The sequence below is a fragment of the Camelus ferus genome, chromosome 3 (assembly GCF_009834535.1).
Source record: "Camelus ferus isolate YT-003-E chromosome 3, BCGSAC_Cfer_1.0, whole genome shotgun sequence".
In the NCBI taxonomy this organism is placed as follows: domain Eukaryota; kingdom Metazoa; phylum Chordata; class Mammalia; order Artiodactyla; family Camelidae; genus Camelus; species Camelus ferus.
In genome coordinates, this window is record NC_045698.1 from 98,354,878 (window position 1) to 98,373,234 (window position 18,357).

General features: G+C 42.5%; 2 protein-coding genes across 6 annotated transcripts in view; both read left to right on the forward strand.

Annotated features, from left to right (window-relative positions):
• The first annotated feature begins 2,904 nt into the window (after nucleotides 1–2,904).
• LOC102506344 (protocadherin alpha-C2) overlaps nucleotides 2,905–18,357 on the forward strand; it is a 135,909-nt gene continuing 120,456 nt past the window's right edge. The window contains exons 1-2 of one of the 5 annotated variants that reach the window (XM_032476906.1): nucleotides 2,905–5,662; nucleotides 9,973–10,276. In XM_032476906.1, the coding sequence (XP_032332797.1) occupies nucleotides 3,269–5,662; nucleotides 9,973–10,137 (2,559 nt within the window). In that variant the 5' untranslated portion in view covers nucleotides 2,905–3,268 and the 3' untranslated portion in view covers nucleotides 10,138–10,276. Of the gene's footprint in view, nucleotides 5,663–9,361; nucleotides 12,300–14,683; nucleotides 14,814–18,357 lie in introns of those variants that run through there. The other 4 variants (XM_032476908.1, XM_032476905.1, XM_032476909.1 and 1 more) reach the window with 4 other exon arrangements.
• LOC102508213 (protocadherin alpha-10) lies at nucleotides 15,025–17,838 on the forward strand. Its single transcript, XM_032476916.1, is given in 3 exon segments — nucleotides 15,025–16,200; nucleotides 16,202–17,341; nucleotides 17,343–17,838. Coding segments are annotated over 3 exon segments (2,418 nt in total). The 5' UTR covers nucleotides 15,025–15,054; the 3' UTR covers nucleotides 17,475–17,838.

Here is an 18,357-nt window from a genome sequence, read left to right on the forward strand (position 1 = left end):
TGTAATAATTCATTATCACATGTTATTTCCTTTGCTCAGCTGTAACTAGTCTGAAAGCAATATCCTCTTGTGGCTCATTTTACATTTATTACAATGCCTTCGGTGCCTAAACTTTATTTGGTTATTAAAAGCTTGTTATATAAAAAAGAATTTTAATTTTATTCCTTAACCTTAATGGCTGTGTATTGTTATATATGCTTATCTTTATTGTACTGTTTGAATTGGATGTGGAGTTTTTCCCTTGTGAAAGTGATGGTACTCTTAGATTTCCTATCCTGTCGTCTACCTGATTCTCAAGTTTAACTTTAATTACTCAATTCTCCTTCTAAATGTTTAATTGTTTTTTAAAATTTTCTCACTTTAGAAACAAAAACTTTTTCTACCATCACCATTTATTTGACAACTCTCATCATTTCAATCATTTTAATTCCGTATTCCTCCAACTCTTTAACTGATATTTGAATTTCATTTTGGGGGTGGGCTTATCACAAAAAGAGAGCCAAAATCTATATTTTGTATTTTAATGCTTTTCACTGTTCTATCTATGATAATGATTTGGCTGTTAAATATTTCTTAAACTGAAAGGTACCACAACTCAGTTATTAAATACTGTGGGCTCTGAAGCTTCTTATATTAAAACCTCACCTCTACCAATTTTTCTTCACATAGCCTTTGATAAAGCATTTATTATTTCAGTTCCTTGGTTTCAGGTCTTATGCATGATCAGTATGAATTCTATTGCATATAGTATCTTTCGTGAAGTTATTTTTGAGTAAACCTAGAATGCCTCAATATTTTGAATTTTTTGTGATAGAATAAAAAATTCATCTAAAAGTCAGTTTTTACAGATATTGGAAAGTCCAGTTAGCACTATGGATATGGATAAGTTTTTTAGATCTATAACACTATTTAGATAAAGTTTCCTCAGGGAAATTCTAGATTATCTTGTGATGACAGTGACTTTTTTTCCCCATACTTATGAGTTCAGATCATTTAGAGGTCTGAGCAGGTGTTTGAAATCTTTGTTCTTTTCTATTAATAGTGTTCTCACTTACTTAAAAAGAAGTACGCAATATGTTTTGATGATGATTTAAAAGTTAATAGTAGTTAATTCCTACTAACCATGGAAGTAGACCATTTGTATAGAGAGTGTATGGACTAACTATAAATATATTGCTGTCAGTCTTTATTAAACATTAGTAAAACATGAGTAGGACCCTTAGAGCTTCCAAGACCATGTCAGCATGCCAGGAACAAATGAATTATCTAAACCCAGTGTCTGACTTTAAAAAGTTAGAGATAAAATACAGAAACAGACTCAAGACATAGAAAACAAACTTATGGTTACCAGGGGGTTGGAAAGGGTAAAGTGGGAGTTTGAAATTTGCAGATACTAATTACTATATATGGAATAGATAGATGAAAAATTTCTACTGTATAGCACAGCGAACTATATTCAATATCTTGTAGCAACTTATAATGAAAAAGAATAAGAAAAGGAATTTATGTATATATATGTATGACTGAAACATTGTGCCATAATCAGAAATTGATACAACACTATAAACTGACTATACTTCAATTTTTAAAAGTTTGAGATGAAATAAATATATGAGTCATACAATAAAAGAGAAGATATTATAAAAGGCATACAAGCAAGCCTGGGGTTTAAAGAAAAATCACTCTCTTTTTGCCTTTTTGAAGGAACACTTGAAGGGACCATGGTGTTTCAATGGTTTCTAAATGGGTTAAGTTTCTCATGAGAAAATATTGAGAATAATGAACCCTTCTGTGAAGGAGAAAAGTTAAGCAAACTTGAAGACATAAAAAGCCTCAATGTGACTGGAAACATGGAATAGTACACTGTGGTTAAAACATATGGGTCACATAAAATAAAGGCAGAAAATACCTCTTGATTCTGGACTGTCAGTTTGAGTAGTAGATTAAGGAATTTGGATTCTTCATAAGTAAATTGGGAACTGTCAAAAGTTTTTGAGCAAAAGAAGTCAACATAGTGTTTCCAGAAGATTGGATGGAAAGGCAATCTGTGAAGCTACTGCAATGATCAAGGATAGCAACAATTAGTTAAAAATGCTTCTTAGGCAAGTAGCAGTAAGAATGTGATAGAAAAGATAGATATACAGACGCGTCAATGGCACCATAAACTGTGATAATTTGCCTTTACTCTTGAGAAGCACTAAAATCTAGATGTAATTAATCTACTTGCAGTTGGGATTAGAGTAGAATTCACAAGTGAGCTTTCCTTGTTAAATAGACACTAAGAACAAAGAATCCCAAGCATAACTTTAAAATTAGAAATGTCCTAATTATTAAGGATGAACCATAATGAAATTAAAATGTATTATGAAAAGACATAATGTAAACTATATTAGGGGTTGCAAAAAGAGATATTCACAAATATTAAGGTTTGGGAAATGGAACTATATAGATACAGGAATGCAACACATTTTTGGAAAAAATTATAAATTCTAATTAAGAGAAAAATAAAGAATAGTTTCTCCTTACACAATACATTAAATCAAATTCATACTTTTCTTAAAATATTTTAAATATATTCAATTCATAAAATTACTTAAGAAAATACCTTAATTTGTTGTTCAATTTTATAGATACTTTTTTTTCCCTAGACATGAGCAAGCTCCTTTTTCATCAGTAGATTTCTGTCCTTGCAGAGACCCCAGGGTTAGTGAGTCATTGAATTCTTCTACACAGGATACTAAATCTAGTGATGTGGGAGATCCTGACTTACAGAACAAAAGAATTTTCCAATTTAAAATTCCTGGTTATTTAACTGATCATTTTTATTATCACTTCATTTCTGTGATTATTTTAAAATTGTTTGGAAAGTCTTCTCAGGTGACAGAAAGCCACAATTTTCGTTTATACTAAACATTTAGGGCTCTTAGTTTGGTAGAAGGCCTCCAACAAGACAAATGTTGTTCTCAATTTCATCAGTGATTAAGAAAAAAATTCACAAAATGAAATAAAACTTTGCAGGATAATAGTGGAATGTTTATTCGTGGAATATGTACTTACTTTTTGAGCCACCTGATGTCACTCTCGGCCTAGAAATTCTCTGATTCAAGACGACAGCCATATTTTTGTCTTTAGAAAGACACTCCAGTCTTTCATAGTTTCCTAATGCAGAACAATGACGAACACAGCAGGATGGAACTGAAGGGATTAGAAGATTTCCCTTAGTTTTGAAATATTTTTTGCTAACCAGAAAAAAGCTCGAATATTTGAAATGCTGTACTCAAGTCAGGGCGACCAAGGGGACCGGGATCTACTACTACTGTTTATCATTCTCGCAGCTTGGGAGACAGGGAGCGGCCAGGTCCGCTACTCAGTCCCGGAGGAAGCCAAACATGGCACCTTCGTGGGCCACATCGCCCAGGACCTAAGGCTGGAGCTGCAGGAGCTGGTGCCCCGCTTGTTTCATCTGGATTCCAAAGGCCACGGGGACCTTCTAGAGGTAAATCTGCAGAATGGCATTTTGTTTGTGAATTCTCGGATCGACCGGGAGGAGCTGTGCGGGCGGAGCGCGGAGTGCAGCATCCACCTGGAGGTGATCGTGGACAGGCCGCTGCAGGTGTTCCACGTGGAGGTGGAGGTGAAGGACATTAACGACAATCCGCCTGTATTTCCCGGGACACAAAAGAATCTGTTTATCGCCGAATCCAGGCCGCTTAACTCTCGGTTTCCACTAGAGGGCGCCTCCGATGCAGATATCGGTGAGAACGCTCAGCTGACTTACACGCTGAGCCCCAATGAGTATTTCTCGCTGGACGTACCAACCACCGACCAACAGGTAAAACCTCTCGGGCTTGTACTACGCAAACCTTTAGACAGGGAAGAATCCCCGGAACTTCATTTAGTGCTCCTGGCTACTGACAGAGGCAAACCTGAGCTGACTGGAACCGTTCAGTTACTTGTCAAAGTGCTGGACGCCAACGACAATGCTCCAGCTTTTGATAGAACACTCTATGGGGTGAAATTACCTGAAAATATTCCCAATGGAACGTTGGTAATTAAACTTAACGCCTCAGATTTAGACGAAGGCTTGAATGGGGATATTGTTTACTCATTGTCTAGTGACGTTTCTCCAGATATAAAAGTTAAGTTCTACATAGACCCCGTAAGTGGGGAAATTACAGCAATAGGAAATATCGATTTTGAAGAAAGTAAAGCCTACAAAATTCGAGTAGAGGCAATCGATAAAGGACTCCCACCACTGGCTGGTCACTGTACAGTTCTCGTGGAAGTCGTGGACGCTAACGACAATGCTCCAGAGTTGACTATCAAAACGCTCTGGCTCCCCGTCAACGAGGATGCACAGCTAGGGACAATCATCGCCCTAATCAGCGTGCTTGACCGAGACGAAGGTGCAAATGGACAGGTGACTTGTTCCCTGACGCCTCAAGTCCCCTTCAAGTTGGTATCTACCTTCAAGAATTACTATTCGCTGGTGCTAGACAGCGCCTTGGACCGCGAGAGCGTGGCCAACTATGAGCTGGTGGTGACCGCGAGGGACGGGGGCTCGCCTTCGCTGTCGGCCACGGCCAGCGTGTCCGTGGACGTGGCCGACGTGAACGACAACGCGCCCACGTTCGCGCAGCCCGAGTACACGGTGTTCGTGAAGGAGAACAACCCGCCCGGCTGCCACATCTTCACCGTGTCGGCGCGGGACGCGGACGCGCAGGAGAACGCGCTGGTGTCGTACTCGCTGGTGGAGCGGCGGGTGGGCGAGCGAGCGCTGTCGAGCTACGTGTCTGTGCACGCGGAGAGCGGCAAGGTGTACGCGCTGCAGCCGCTGGACCACGAGGAGCTGGAGCTGCTGCAGTTCCAGGTGAGCGCGCGCGACGCGGGCGTGCCGCCTCTGGGCAGCAACGTGACGCTGCAGGTGTTCGTGCTGGACGAGAACGACAACGCGCCCGCGCTGCTGCCACCCGGGCCTGGGGGCGTGGCCGGCGCGGTGAGCCAGCTGGTGGCGCGGTCGGTGGGCGCGGGCCACGTGGTGGCGAAGGTGCGCGCGGTGGACGCGGACTCGGGCTACAACGCGTGGCTGTCGTACGAGCTGCAGGCGGCGGCGGGGGCCGCGCGCAGCCCGTTCCGCGTGGGGCTGTACACGGGCGAGATCAGCACGACGCGCGCCCTGGACGAGGCGGACGCGCCACGCCAGCGCCTGCTGGTGCTGGTGAAGGACCACGGCGAGCCGGCGCTGACGGCCACGGCCACCGTGCTGCTGTCGCTGGAGGACAGCGGCCAGGCGCCCAAGGCCTCTTCGCGGGCGTCAGCGGGTGTCGCGGGCACAGGGACAGCGTTAGTGGATGTGAACGTGTACCTGATCTTCGCCATCTGCGCGGTGTCCAGCCTGTTTGTGCTCACGCTGCTGCTGTACACGGCGCTGCGGTGCTCGGCGCCTCCCAGCGAGGGCGCGTGCGGGCCCGGGAAGCCCAGGCTGGTGTGCTCCAGCGCGGTGGGGAGCTGGTCTTACTCGCAGCAGAGGCGGCAGAGAGTGTGCTCTGGGGAGGGACCGCTCAAGGCAGATCTCATGGCCTTCAGCCCCAGTGTTTCTCCATGTCCTGGATCTGTTGACGCAACCAGAGAGCCACAAGCTTCTTTGGACTCCCCTGGGAAGGTAGGTGGCTCTAATATTTCAGTTATTTAAGTGTCTAGTCATTTAGTCTTGCAAAATCTTTTAATTACCTATACAGTACATTAAAATAGTTTTTAAAGTCCATTTATTCTAGTACTGCCAGGAAGTTTAATTTCCAGAAATTGAATACACCAGCTTTATAAGTGACATACTTGTTTTGACTTCCAACCGTACATTGAACAGATATTTACTGGGTGCTGAATCCATTTTATTTAAAATCTGTGATCGGAGTCATATTGAATTCTTGATCCATTTCTGCCACTGTACCTGAAAAGTATTAGGTGAAAGCCAATTCAGTTGTTACATATTAAGTAAACCTTAACACTACTCTATCCTTTTTTTTATTTCTAAGTTATGCAAGGTATTTTAATCTAATTTTATTGTTTTTAAGCAACCCCATAGCAGATAAATTCAATAAACGCTACATCGTTAACTTGTTTTCTAGACTGTTTGTAGACATGGTCATCAGCACTAGTCCATGTCTGTAACTTCAATCAGTTCCTTCCACTATGCTAGAAAACAGTTGCTTTACTATACAAATCTAATTTTGACAATAAGTCTTTCAAAAATAACTTATTACCAGTTGTGTAAAAGATTTTAGTATACATTCTCTGACGATGTAAATCATGAGAAAATATTGATTGAGCATCCTGCCTGCACTTCGAAAATTTCTTGAAATTTGTGTTTTATCTGGTGTTACAGAACATACTTCTTGACAGGTACTTTCTCTCTTCAAGAAGGCTTTCTCCTTTTATTGAAGTTTTCTGTTAGTGATATGATGCTCAGGCATTAAAGATATACTTACATTACGCACTTTGATTTCTCTTGAAATTCATAGTCTGGAACTTAACCAGTTTGCATGAGGATTTACTTTTTCTTTTAATGTTCGAAAAGACAGAAATCTGGAGATGACGTTGTGCACCTTTAAAATCACTACATGTTAAACTTATATTTCCTGGATTGTGGTTTGTGAGTTTCAAATTGGTGGTTCTCCACACTCAATCTTTAGCCCAAGCTTTTGTTTTCTAATTTCTATTTTAAAACTTTTTTTGTACTTCTGCTGCATTTTTGTAATGTGATATACGTTTCTACTCAGGTATTTTATTTTTCACGGTGTTAGATATTTTACAAGATATTCCTTAATTAAAAACTCAGTGGAGAAAAATCAGCGTAGCCTTGAGAGTAGAACCACAACACAACCATGAGTGTGCAACTAAAAGCCACTTAAAACAAAACATTTTTGTATTTTTTTTTCCTTTCTCTCCTAAGAACACAGGTTTGGTATATGTTACAAAGCAATCTACTTTTTCCATTTAGTTTCTTTTAAAAAGAGCATTCTCTGAAGTCCTGTAATAAAACCTGTGTCTGTCAGCACAACTCACCTTAAATCTAGACTTATACCTTCAAATATCTCTGTCCTTGCACTTTTTCAGGTTCCATGCGACACTTGACCCCAGGCCCAGGTATTTGATTATGTTACATGTATTGGGGAGGGTGCTAGAAATGTCACCCACCCCCGAAAAAAAAACCTCCTACCACTTCTCTAATATCTTAGAGCTAGCATTATTTATTAAGTACTTACTGTATCTTCTAGAAGTATAAATTTTATTCTTTATCATTGATGGCTGTATTGATACAACCGGTAATTTAATCCCTTCTGTTAATCTTTATTCTCTCCCAGAATGTGGGCTATCATCATATGCAAATATTCAGAAGATTAGTGAACACCCTAGTAATGAATTTATCTTTTGGGTCATTAGGAAGCATGAGCACATGGAGATCCAAGGAAGTTAGGATTCACAACAATGGAGAAGTTTGAAATAGATGAGAGCATGAAAGACACTTTAGTATTTTGCCTAATACTGCCCCTCTGTGCTTCTGTAGGTAACATTCCTCAATTCAAGCCAGAATCATGAAACCAGTAATGAAGCTTCCCTATGACAGTCCCTTAAGTTGTAGTTTCTAGATATGGCTAACTAAGTTATGACTCAATATCAGACACTTTTGAGAGAAAAGGGGGGCACTATACAAAACTATACAAGACCACAGGCAAACATGGAGCATATTCCAGGCAAATTGGGGTCTATGGTCCCCCTGTCCTCAGACCTGACAATGCTAACTGCATTGGCAACATCGAGAGTCCTTACTGAACATGGTGGTTCCCAGACACCACCAAAGAATTTCTGAAATAAGTAGTATTGGCAAATTTCCATCTTAACAAACATTTCAGTTGAATCATAGTCAACTGAAGTTTTAGATACAATAGCCCTATTGAGTTGCTTGGGAAAGCAAGTTCATATTATATGACAGGATGTAACTTAACTACCACTACTTTTTATTCACTATTGGAGATTTATCTTGGGACATTTATGTTATTATCTGGTTTTAAAAATGCTCTTCAACAGCAATGAAATTTAATTTATATTATCATCTTTGTGTTGAGATGATTAATCAATGATAAACTCATTTTTAAACTCCAGATAGTAGCTTACACTAAACATTGCTATTGTGGATGGACAGATTAACTCATTACATTTAAATTCATGCTTTATAAGAAAAGTAATCCTTAAAATCAGAATTTGAATAGACTTTGACATGAGAATCATTCTAAAGGAGTAGAGAAGTATAAAAACAGAATTTAGTAGCACATATAAGTTGATGAATCGAGTGACCATCATTCTTGTGAATTTCCTTAAAAAATTTTTTTTGAATTTTCTTATTTACAAATGTTCAATTTTTCAGCTCTTAACTAAAAGAGTTCAAAATTATTGATTTCTTTAAAATATATTTTATTAATGACAACATTATTAAACTAAGAAATTAACATTTGGATAAGACAAAAGATCCTATTAAGTTTTTCTTTTTTTGAAACTTCAAGTTTTTTCAGTAGCATAGATATATTAATGGAGAAAGAATTTCAGTTACTGAATATCTGATTCCAAGAATTTTGAGAGATAGAAAATATTTTTACTGCAGGTGATAAATACCATTATTGACACTTACAAAATTATTAGATAATGTCAAAACTGTATATTTAGGGTATTTGAAAACCATAAATATAACAAAGATGAAATTAGTTACCTCTGAAAGTGGAAATCATAACTTTTTGAATTATCCTATTTTGAATCAAAATTAAGGTTCTTTTTGCCCATGTAAGATGTGTATAAAAATTGAAACTTCCCCTGTATTACTTATTTCTCAATTGAAGCACTTTTCTGTGTTCTTAAAGATAGAAACATCACTCAGTCTGTGCAGTAGCAATATGTAAAGACTTTGGAGAGTGATACTGTTCTGTAGGTCATAATTTTTCCCAAAAAGCCAATTCTGGTTTTGAGTATTATGAAAACAATGTGGCTAAATTGAGGCCTGAGGATAACTGCCATTTGTGAAGCACTCACTCTCCTTAAGGTACTATCCTAGGCACTTACTAAATCATAATTCACTCAACCACCATATTATTATTAATATGTTATGAATGTTATGAAAGTGGACACTGAGACAGAGAGGTTAAATTATTTCCCCCAAGTTACACAACTAGTAAGTTGGAGACTAGGAATTGGAATGGAGAAATTTCTGATGTTGATGTCTGTAATCTTCCCTCTACATTCTAGTGATAACTAGAATTTGGAAATGGCAAATACCCCACAGAATTGATGCTTGAGTTGAGTGTCTAAATGAGGCTTATATAATATCAAAATAATGACAAAAAGAAGTGAATTAAGTGTTAGAACTTGAAGAGACTTAAATCTGTTATTCAACAAAAATGCTAGTACACTCAAAATTATACACATATTAAGGGTGTTTTCAAATTTAGTGAATGACAATCATGGTTAGGGAAGAAATTACTTGTCTGTGATTTTCCATTCAAGAAAAGTCCTGCATTAGGGATCGCCAGTGATTATTATTATATACAAAAGACACAAAATGTGAGGCTTTGAAATTCCACAGAGATACAAATATGTAAAAATAGAATGAAAAGATACGAATGAGTTGTTAAACTCATGGAATTGTACTTACACGTTAAGCCACCGGATGTCGCTGTCTTCCACAAAGTGGCTTTTCAGAACAAAGGCATAATCCTGTTTCTCAAGGACTAGGAAACAGCTACGTTCGGAGATCTCAGCCGTTTCGGTAAAACTGGATGTAAGAATAGAATAGGAAAATTTAGAGCGTGTGGATGTGTTCTAGACGGCCAAGCAACTGATTTTTAAAACAGGAGAAAGATATGTTGTTCTATAGTCTCAGCGGACCGAAAACCCAGCGTCTGCTTCTCTCATTTCTGCTCGTCGCAGCCTGGGAGGCCGGCAGCGGCCAGGTCCACTATTCTGTCCCTGAGGAGGCCAAACACGGCACCTTCGTGGGCCGCATCGCGCAGGACCTGGGGCTGGAGCTGGCGGAGCTGGTGCCGCGCCTTTTCCGGGTGGCGTCCAAAGGGCGCGGGGATCTTCTGGAGATAAATCTGCAGAATGGCATTTTGTTTGTGAATTCTCGGATCGACCGGGAGGAGCTGTGCGGGCGGAGCGCGGAGTGCAGCATCCACCTGGAGGTGATCGTGGACAGGCCGCTGCAGGTGTTCCACGTGGAGGTGGAGGTGAAGGACATTAACGACAATCCGCCGGTCTTCTCCGCCTCAGAACAAAAGCTCTCAATTCCCGAATCTCGACTGCTTGACTCTCGCTTTCCTCTAGAAGGCGCATCTGATGCGGATGTTGGAGAGAACGCAATGCTTACTTACAGACTCAGTCCCAATGAGTTTTTCACGCTCGATATTATAAACAAAAAGGACAAAGGCAAATTCCCGGTGCTTGTTCTACAAAAACTGCTGGATCGTGAAGAAAATCCTCAGCTTCAGTTGTTATTAACTGCAACTGATGGAGGCAAACCTGAACTCAAGGGGTCTGTTACTCTGCAGATCTCGGTATTAGATGCCAATGATAACGCACCTATATTTGACAGATCCATTTATGAAGTTAAGATGTATGAAAATTCAGCCAACCAAACGTTGGTAATATGGCTAAATGCTTCTGATGCGGATGAAGGAATAAACAAGGAAATAATATATTCATTTAGCTCTTTGGTCCCACCCAACATAAGAAGGAAATTTCTAATGAATGAAAGGACTGGAGAAATAAGAGTAAATGATGCTATTGACTTTGAGGATAGTAACACTTATGAAATCCATGTAGATGTTACAGATAAAGGAACTCCACCAATGGTTGGTCACTGCAGCGTCCTATTGGAAATACTGGATGAAAATGATAATTCACCTGAGGTGGTAGTCACTTCTTTGGCTCTTCCGGTGCGAGAGGATGCTCAAGTGGGCACCGTCATAGCCTTGATTAGCGTGTCCGATCATGACTCTGGCGCCAACGGGCAGGTGATTTGCTCACTAACACCCCATATCCCATTCAAACTAGTATCCACCTTCAAGAATTACTATTCCCTGGTACTGGAGAGCGCCTTGGACCGCGAAAGTGTGGCTAACTATGAGCTGGTGGTGACCGCGAGGGACGGGGGCTCGCCTTCGCTGTCGGCCACGGCCAGCGTGTCCGTGGACGTGGCCGACGTGAACGACAACGCGCCCACGTTCGCGCAGCCCGAGTACACGGTGTTCGTGAAGGAGAACAACCCGCCCGGCTGCCACATCTTCACCGTGTCGGCGCGGGACGCGGACGCGCAGGAGAACGCGCTGGTGTCGTACTCGCTGGTGGAGCGGCGGGTGGGCGAGCGAGCGCTGTCGAGCTACGTGTCTGTGCACGCGGAGAGCGGCAAGGTGTACGCGCTGCAGCCGCTGGACCACGAGGAGCTGGAGCTGCTGCAGTTCCAGGTGAGCGCGCGCGACGCGGGCGTGCCGCCTCTGGGCAGCAACGTGACGCTGCAGGTGTTCGTGCTGGACGAGAACGACAACGCGCCCGCGCTGCTGCCACCCGGGCCTGGGGGCGTGGCCGGCGCGGTGAGCCAGCTGGTGGCGTGGTCGGTGGGCGCGGGCCACGTGGTGGCGAAGGTGCGCGCGGTGGACGCGGACTCGGGCTACAACGCGTGGCTGTCGTACGAGCTGCAGGCGGCGGCGGGGGCCGCGCGCAGCCCGTTCCGCGTGGGGCTGTACACGGGCGAGATCAGCACGACGCGCGCCCTGGACGAGGCGGACGCGCCACGCCAGCGCCTGCTGGTGCTGGTGAAGGACCACGGCGAGCCGGCGCTGACGGCCACGGCCACCGTGCTGCTGTCGCTGGAGGACAGCGGCCAGGCGCCCAAGGCCTCTTCGCGGGCGTCGACGGGCGCCGCTGGAGCGGAGGCGGCTCTGGTGGATGTGAACGTGTACCTGATCGTCGCCATCTGCGCGGTGTCCAGCCTGTTTGTGCTCACGCTGCTGCTGTACACGGCGCTGCGGTGCTCGGCGCCTCCCAGCGAGGGCGCGTGCGGGCCCGGGAAGCCCAGGCTGGTGTGCTCCAGCGCGGTGGGGAGCTGGTCTTACTCGCAGCAGAGGCGGCAGAGAGTGTGCTCTGGGGAGGGACCGCCCAAGGCAGATCTCATGGCCTTCAGTCCCAGCCTTCCACCGTGTCCTCTACCAGCCGTAGAAGTGGAAGAAGAGTCTACTGAAGGTGATCACTGTAGCAAGGTAGGTTATTGTTTATTTTCATATTTTGCTTTGTGAATATTTTATTTCACTACTTTTCCTCTCAAATATATGTCACCAAGGAATATCACCATACTTTGTCTAAATAGTATGTATTTCTATAATACCTCAAATATTTCTAGTAATATCTTCTGTGATGTAGTTTATTCTAGAAATGCTCTTTATATTTTGTTGACAGTACCCTGTGCATCAACTTTTGCTGGATACTTCACTTTTTAACAATACACCATTTATTCTGAATTCATTTATACTTTCTGATATAAATATTTGCTGTAGATTGCAGGGTTTGATTTTTTCCATAAATCACTATCATTTTATGTTACAATATTTGTAAGAATAGTATCTATAATTTTATTTAATTTTTAAATGTAAAATTTGAAATGGCCCTGTTACATTAACAAAAAGACTTCTATGATCAGTTCCTGTCACAATGAAAATGTAGATTTTGCTCCCTAAGTAAACAACAAATATGTGTACTGTGACATAACTTATAATGCATTCTTGAACTTAAGAATTTACACTTTATTCTTAATAGTAGAGTATGTAGACTGGAAGATCATTCATAAAAAGTCCTAATTTATGGAAATGAAATTATTTTGAACTTAATTTTTTTTCATTTTTGTCTGCTTTTTACTGATTTTTCTTTTTACTGATTTTAGTCTGATAGTCTTTCACTGGCTCTGTTATAATATAAATATTTTTAAAACTTTGTGGACAACTTCTTTCATTCAATTCAGAATGATTAAGATTTTAGAATAAAACCACAAATATCCCAAATCAAGGATCGATTTTAACACTTGCCAAAAAAGTTAGTGCATTTCTTTTAAAACTGTAACATCTTATTTTTATAAACGTATTTAATATGCTCTTTATTAGACGACATTAAAATGAGGCTAATCATGAGCATTCCTTGGCTTTTGATGGGATAGTATTCTTGATAGTCTGTTTCAAGATGAGTAACAAACTCATAGGTTTATTGGTACATTGTAGTAATATAGCTGTATGATAGCCTTGGAATGTGGGAGCACTAAAAATTATCTTTCATAAATCAATGAAGAAATTCTTCATACTAAAAACGGAATGGACCTTCAAGATGGAGTCATTCCCAAAGGGAGTGGAGCATTTCAATCAGCAAACATGAGGTTTATTTCTTAGAATTTAGTCGCCCTCATTGCTAAAATTTTTCCTGCTCTTCTTTAGGCAAATATATTGGCATTAAATTTATGGCTTCCACAATTAACAAAAGAATTAGAAATAATTAGAACTATAAATCTTTGGCAGAGATTTATAATTATTGAAACTGTTAAATAGTGTTCAAAATAAAGACTGTAGCTCACTTTTACATAAAACCTAAGATTTCCTTGGGTAGCTATTTATTTATTTATTTATTTATTTATTTATTTATTTATTTATTCATTCATTCATTCATTCATTCATTCATTCATTCATTTTAGTAGAGAAATTTGGGGTTTTCCCACTGACTGCCATCTTACCAGAAAGATTTCAAACATTGGATAGTTGGTTCCTTAACAATCTTGAAAATGATTAAAATATTCTTCTAAGACAACACTGATAAACTTTATTGCAATTGATAACAATTGTTACACTAATTTCAGTGTTTTAAAATTTGAGATAAAACATGAAAATAAAATTGAGTGAGTAAATGAGATTTAAAATACTCTTCATATCCAAGTCTGCTTAAACCAACTCTGGAATAAAATGGGTATAAACAAAGTGAGAAATATAACATGAATTTCTGATTAGTGGGCTTTTGGGGGGGGGATTATAAAGAGATTATGTTTACAAATAGCAGTGGATATAATGCAAATTTAGATTGTGCTTCCGGATGTAAATTACAACATTCACCCTGAATAGATACAATAAATTTTTTAAAAAACTTTAAAATGAGACAAAGATAAATATGCTTTGTATTTCTCAGAGTCAGTACCTGGTAAATTCATTAACATCAAAGCAAATACGTTTTTGGACAAACTGATAAGTAGCTTGCATATTAGAACTGATTTGAAACATCATCATGTTGAGATGGTAACTTAGAGAACCGTCATTTTGAGTTATCCTCTACACAACTGGACTAAATGTTTAGAATAATTTAACATATTATAAGGATTAAGCAATAGAAAATTATAGAATGCTAACAATGGGGTAAACTCAATACAAGCCAGTCAAAAATGATTAAATTCTAAAGTTAAAAAACCATGTCACTAGTAAACTACAAATATGGATATTTTCATGTTTATATACATTATATAATTAGTGCAGTAGTGTGTTCTCTTAGATGTCTATATCCAAAAAAAAAAAAAACTCTTCTTGGAATTCTTATTTGTAAAACCGAACCACCTTTAAAGAAACAGTGGTCACACACAGGAAATATATAATGAAAGAATTAAAAGCCCACAGAGAAAAACATGGACCAGAACGAAGAAATCATGAAAGAAGCAACGTAAAGTAAAAGAAATAGTATAAACGGCAAACGCACTTCCACTTTGAGCCACAGGATGTCGTTGTTCTCCAAGGAGAGGATTGTTTCAACCGAAAAAAAATTACATTATTCCCGGACCAGAAAGACTCGTCACAGTTCCGGTGCTTTAAAGACTATGAACACATCCATATTAAGATCAGCTGGAATATCAGGAACAAAAACTCAGAAGAAAGGTCTCAAAAGGACTACATCTTTCTACTTAAGAAATGTTAATTTACTAACCAGAAGCGAGGCACGATGTTAGCTTCAGGACCAGGTGGCGCGGGAGCCAGGCCCCTGCTGCTGTCGTTTCTGCTCCTTGCAACCTGGGAGGCCGGCAGCGGCCAGGTCCACTACTCCGTCTCCGAGGAGGCGAAACACGGCACCTTCGTGGGCCGCATCGCGCAGGACCTGGGGCTGGAGCTGGCGGAGCTGGTGCCGCGCCTGTTCCGGGTGGCGTCCAAGGGACCCGGGGATCTTCTGGAGGTAAACCTGCAGAATGGCATTTTGTTTGTGAATTCTCGGATCGACCGGGAGGAGCTGTGCGGGCGGAGCGCGGAGTGCAGCATCCACCTGGAGGTGATCGTGGACAGGCCGCTGCAGGTGTTCCACGTGGAGGTGGAGGTGAAGGACATTAACGACAATCCGCCTGTGTTCCCAGCGACACACAAAAATCTGTTTATTTCCGAAAGTAGGGCTCTTGACTCTCATTTTTCACTAGAGGGCGCCTCTGATGCAGACATTGGGACCAACGCTCTGCTGACTTACAGACTGAGCCCCAACGAGTATTTCTCTCTGGACACACCAACCAACGACGAGCAGATAAAACCGCTAGAATTAGTACTAAAAAAACCTTTAGACAGGGAAGCCGCTTCAGAGCTTCTCTTGGTGCTCAAAGCAACGGATGGAGGAAAACCTGAGCTGACAGGTACCGTCGACTTACACATCACAGTGCTGGATGTAAATGACAACGCCCCAGTGTTTGACAAAGCAGTTCTACGAATAAAATTACTGGAAAATGCAAGAAATGGTACAATGGTTATTAGACTTAACGCCTCGGATTTGGACGAGGGTTTAAACGGCCACATTCTTTATTCCTTTGCAACTGATGTCTCTCCCAATACAGAAGCCGCTTTTCGCATAGATTCAATCAGTGGAGAAATAAAAGTAAATGGAAAAATTGATTTTGAAGAAAATAAATTGTGGAAACTTCACATAGAAGCAGTTGACAAAGGAAATCCCCCAATGTTTGGTCACTGCACAATCTTGATAGACGTCTTGGACATCAACGATAATGCTCCCGAGTTGCTAGTGACTTCGCTTTTGCTCTCTGTTCCAGAGGATGCTTTACTGGGGACAGTCATCGCTCTAATCAGTGTAACCGATCGAGACGCAGGTGGCAATGGGCAATGTGATCTGCTCACTAGCACCTGAAGTCCCCTTCAAGCTGGTGTCTACCTTCAAGAATTACTATTCGCTGGTGCTAGACAGCACCTTGGACCGCGAGAGCGTGGCCAACTATGAGCTGGTGGTGACGGCGAGGGACGGGGGCTCGCCTTCGCTGTCGGCCACGGCCAGCGTGTCCGTGGACGTGGCCGACGTGAACGACAACGCGCCCACGTTCGCGCAGCCCGAGTACACGGTGTTCGTGAAGGAGAACAACCCGCCCGGCTGCCACATCTTCACCGTGTCGGCGCGGGACGCGGACGCACAGGAGAACGCGCTGGTGTCGTACTCGCTGGTGGAGCGGCGGGTGGGCGAGCGAGCGCTGTCGAGCTACGTGTCTGTGCACGCGGAGAGCGGCAAGGTGTACGCGCTGCAGCCGCTGGACCACGAGGAGCTGGAGCTGCTGCAGTTCCAGGTGAGCGCGCGCGACGCGGGCGTGCCGCCTCTGGGCAGCAACGTGACGCTGCAGGTGTTCGTGCTGGACGAGAACGACAACGCGCCCGCGCTGCTGCCACCCGGGCCTGGGGGCGGGGCCGGCGCAGTGAGCCAGCTGGTGGCGCGGTCGGTGGGCGCGGGCCACGTGGTGGCGAAGGTGCGCGCGGTGGACGCGGACTCGGGCTACAACGCGTGGCTGTCGTACGAGCTGCAGGCGGCGGCGGGGGCCGCGCGCAGCCCGTTCCGCGTGGGGCTGTACACGGGCGAGATCAGCACGACGCGCGCCCTGGACGAGGCGGACGCGCCACGCCAGCGCCTGCTGGTGCTGGTGAAGGACCACGGCGAGCCGGCGCTGACGGCCACGGCCACCGTGCTGCTGTCGCTGGAGGACAGCGGCCAGGCGCCCAAGGCCTCTTCGCGGGCGTCGACGGGCGCCGCTGGAGCCGAAGCGGCTCTGGTGGATGTGAACGTGTACCTGATCGTCGCCATCTGCGCGGTGTCCAGCCTGTTTGTGCTCACGCTGCTGCTGTACACGGCGCTGCGGTGCTCGGCGCCGCCCAGCGAGGGCGCGTGCGGGCCCGGGAAGCCCAGGCTGGTGTGCTCCAGCGCGGTGGGGAGCTGGTCTTACTCGCAGCAGAGGCGGCAGAGGGTGTGCTCTGGGGACGGGACCGCCCAAAAGCGACCTCATAGCCTTCAGTCCTAGCGTTCCTCCTGGTTCGAGTTCTGGAGATTCTGGGGATCAACAGGAGTTTTGCGAGAAAGTAAGTACAGTAATTCTGGGATATCTTGCCTATTAATGTCAATCACATAGTACTTCACCAGCAAATTACTCTAAGTCCATTGCTTCAATTCTTTTTTTTAAAAAAAATTTGTCTTTGGCTTGTGATGGTTTATTCTAAAGCACTGTGGAAGTCTAGCCATTTTATTACTTTTCACCACAGTCTTCTTGAACACACGGGGAATATTATTTAGTTGGTAGGAATAATAATAATGGTAGTAATAATAATGAAATAGATGGCCAAAGCTTCCTATAAATGAGGAAGACTAAGTCAGCCAGGAAGGACACAAGGATCACTGATGGGAAATGGAGGATGTGGGTAAGGCTCAAATCTTCTACTTCTCAGTTTTGCAGCAGTTCATTCTTCCTATTCATTTTCTTATTCTAATTGGTGTCCTCTACTCTTTATGTTTATGCATTCAAAATTACCATAATAATGCATAATTCCATAATTTCGTTAATTTGAGTTTAATATGTTTAAATTCTTATCTTCCTATAATCTATAAGTTTGTATATTACTGATGGGTGTGAGCTATTGAGGTGGCCTTATTTTATAAATGACTTTTTTTCTTTATAATCAATGGCGTGCTTCTTGGTGATAGTGGAGAGAATTTTAGCCTTTCCTTTGGAGATGGTTTTACGTTTTTTGGTTTTTAACCCCTTCGTATTTAAACTCATTTTCTTCATAGTCTTCAACTACTTCAGATAGACAACTTTTAAAAAATTTCTATTATAACGATTTTGCTAATTGCCCACTGACCTCATTGCTGCTGTCCTCCACATTAATTAGCTACACTCTTCTATTTCATTTGGAAGATTTATTTGAGCATTGGTCATATGCATATTTCTTGCATTCATGGTACTTGTCATGACGCTATATGGAAAAATTTTAAGTAGAAAAA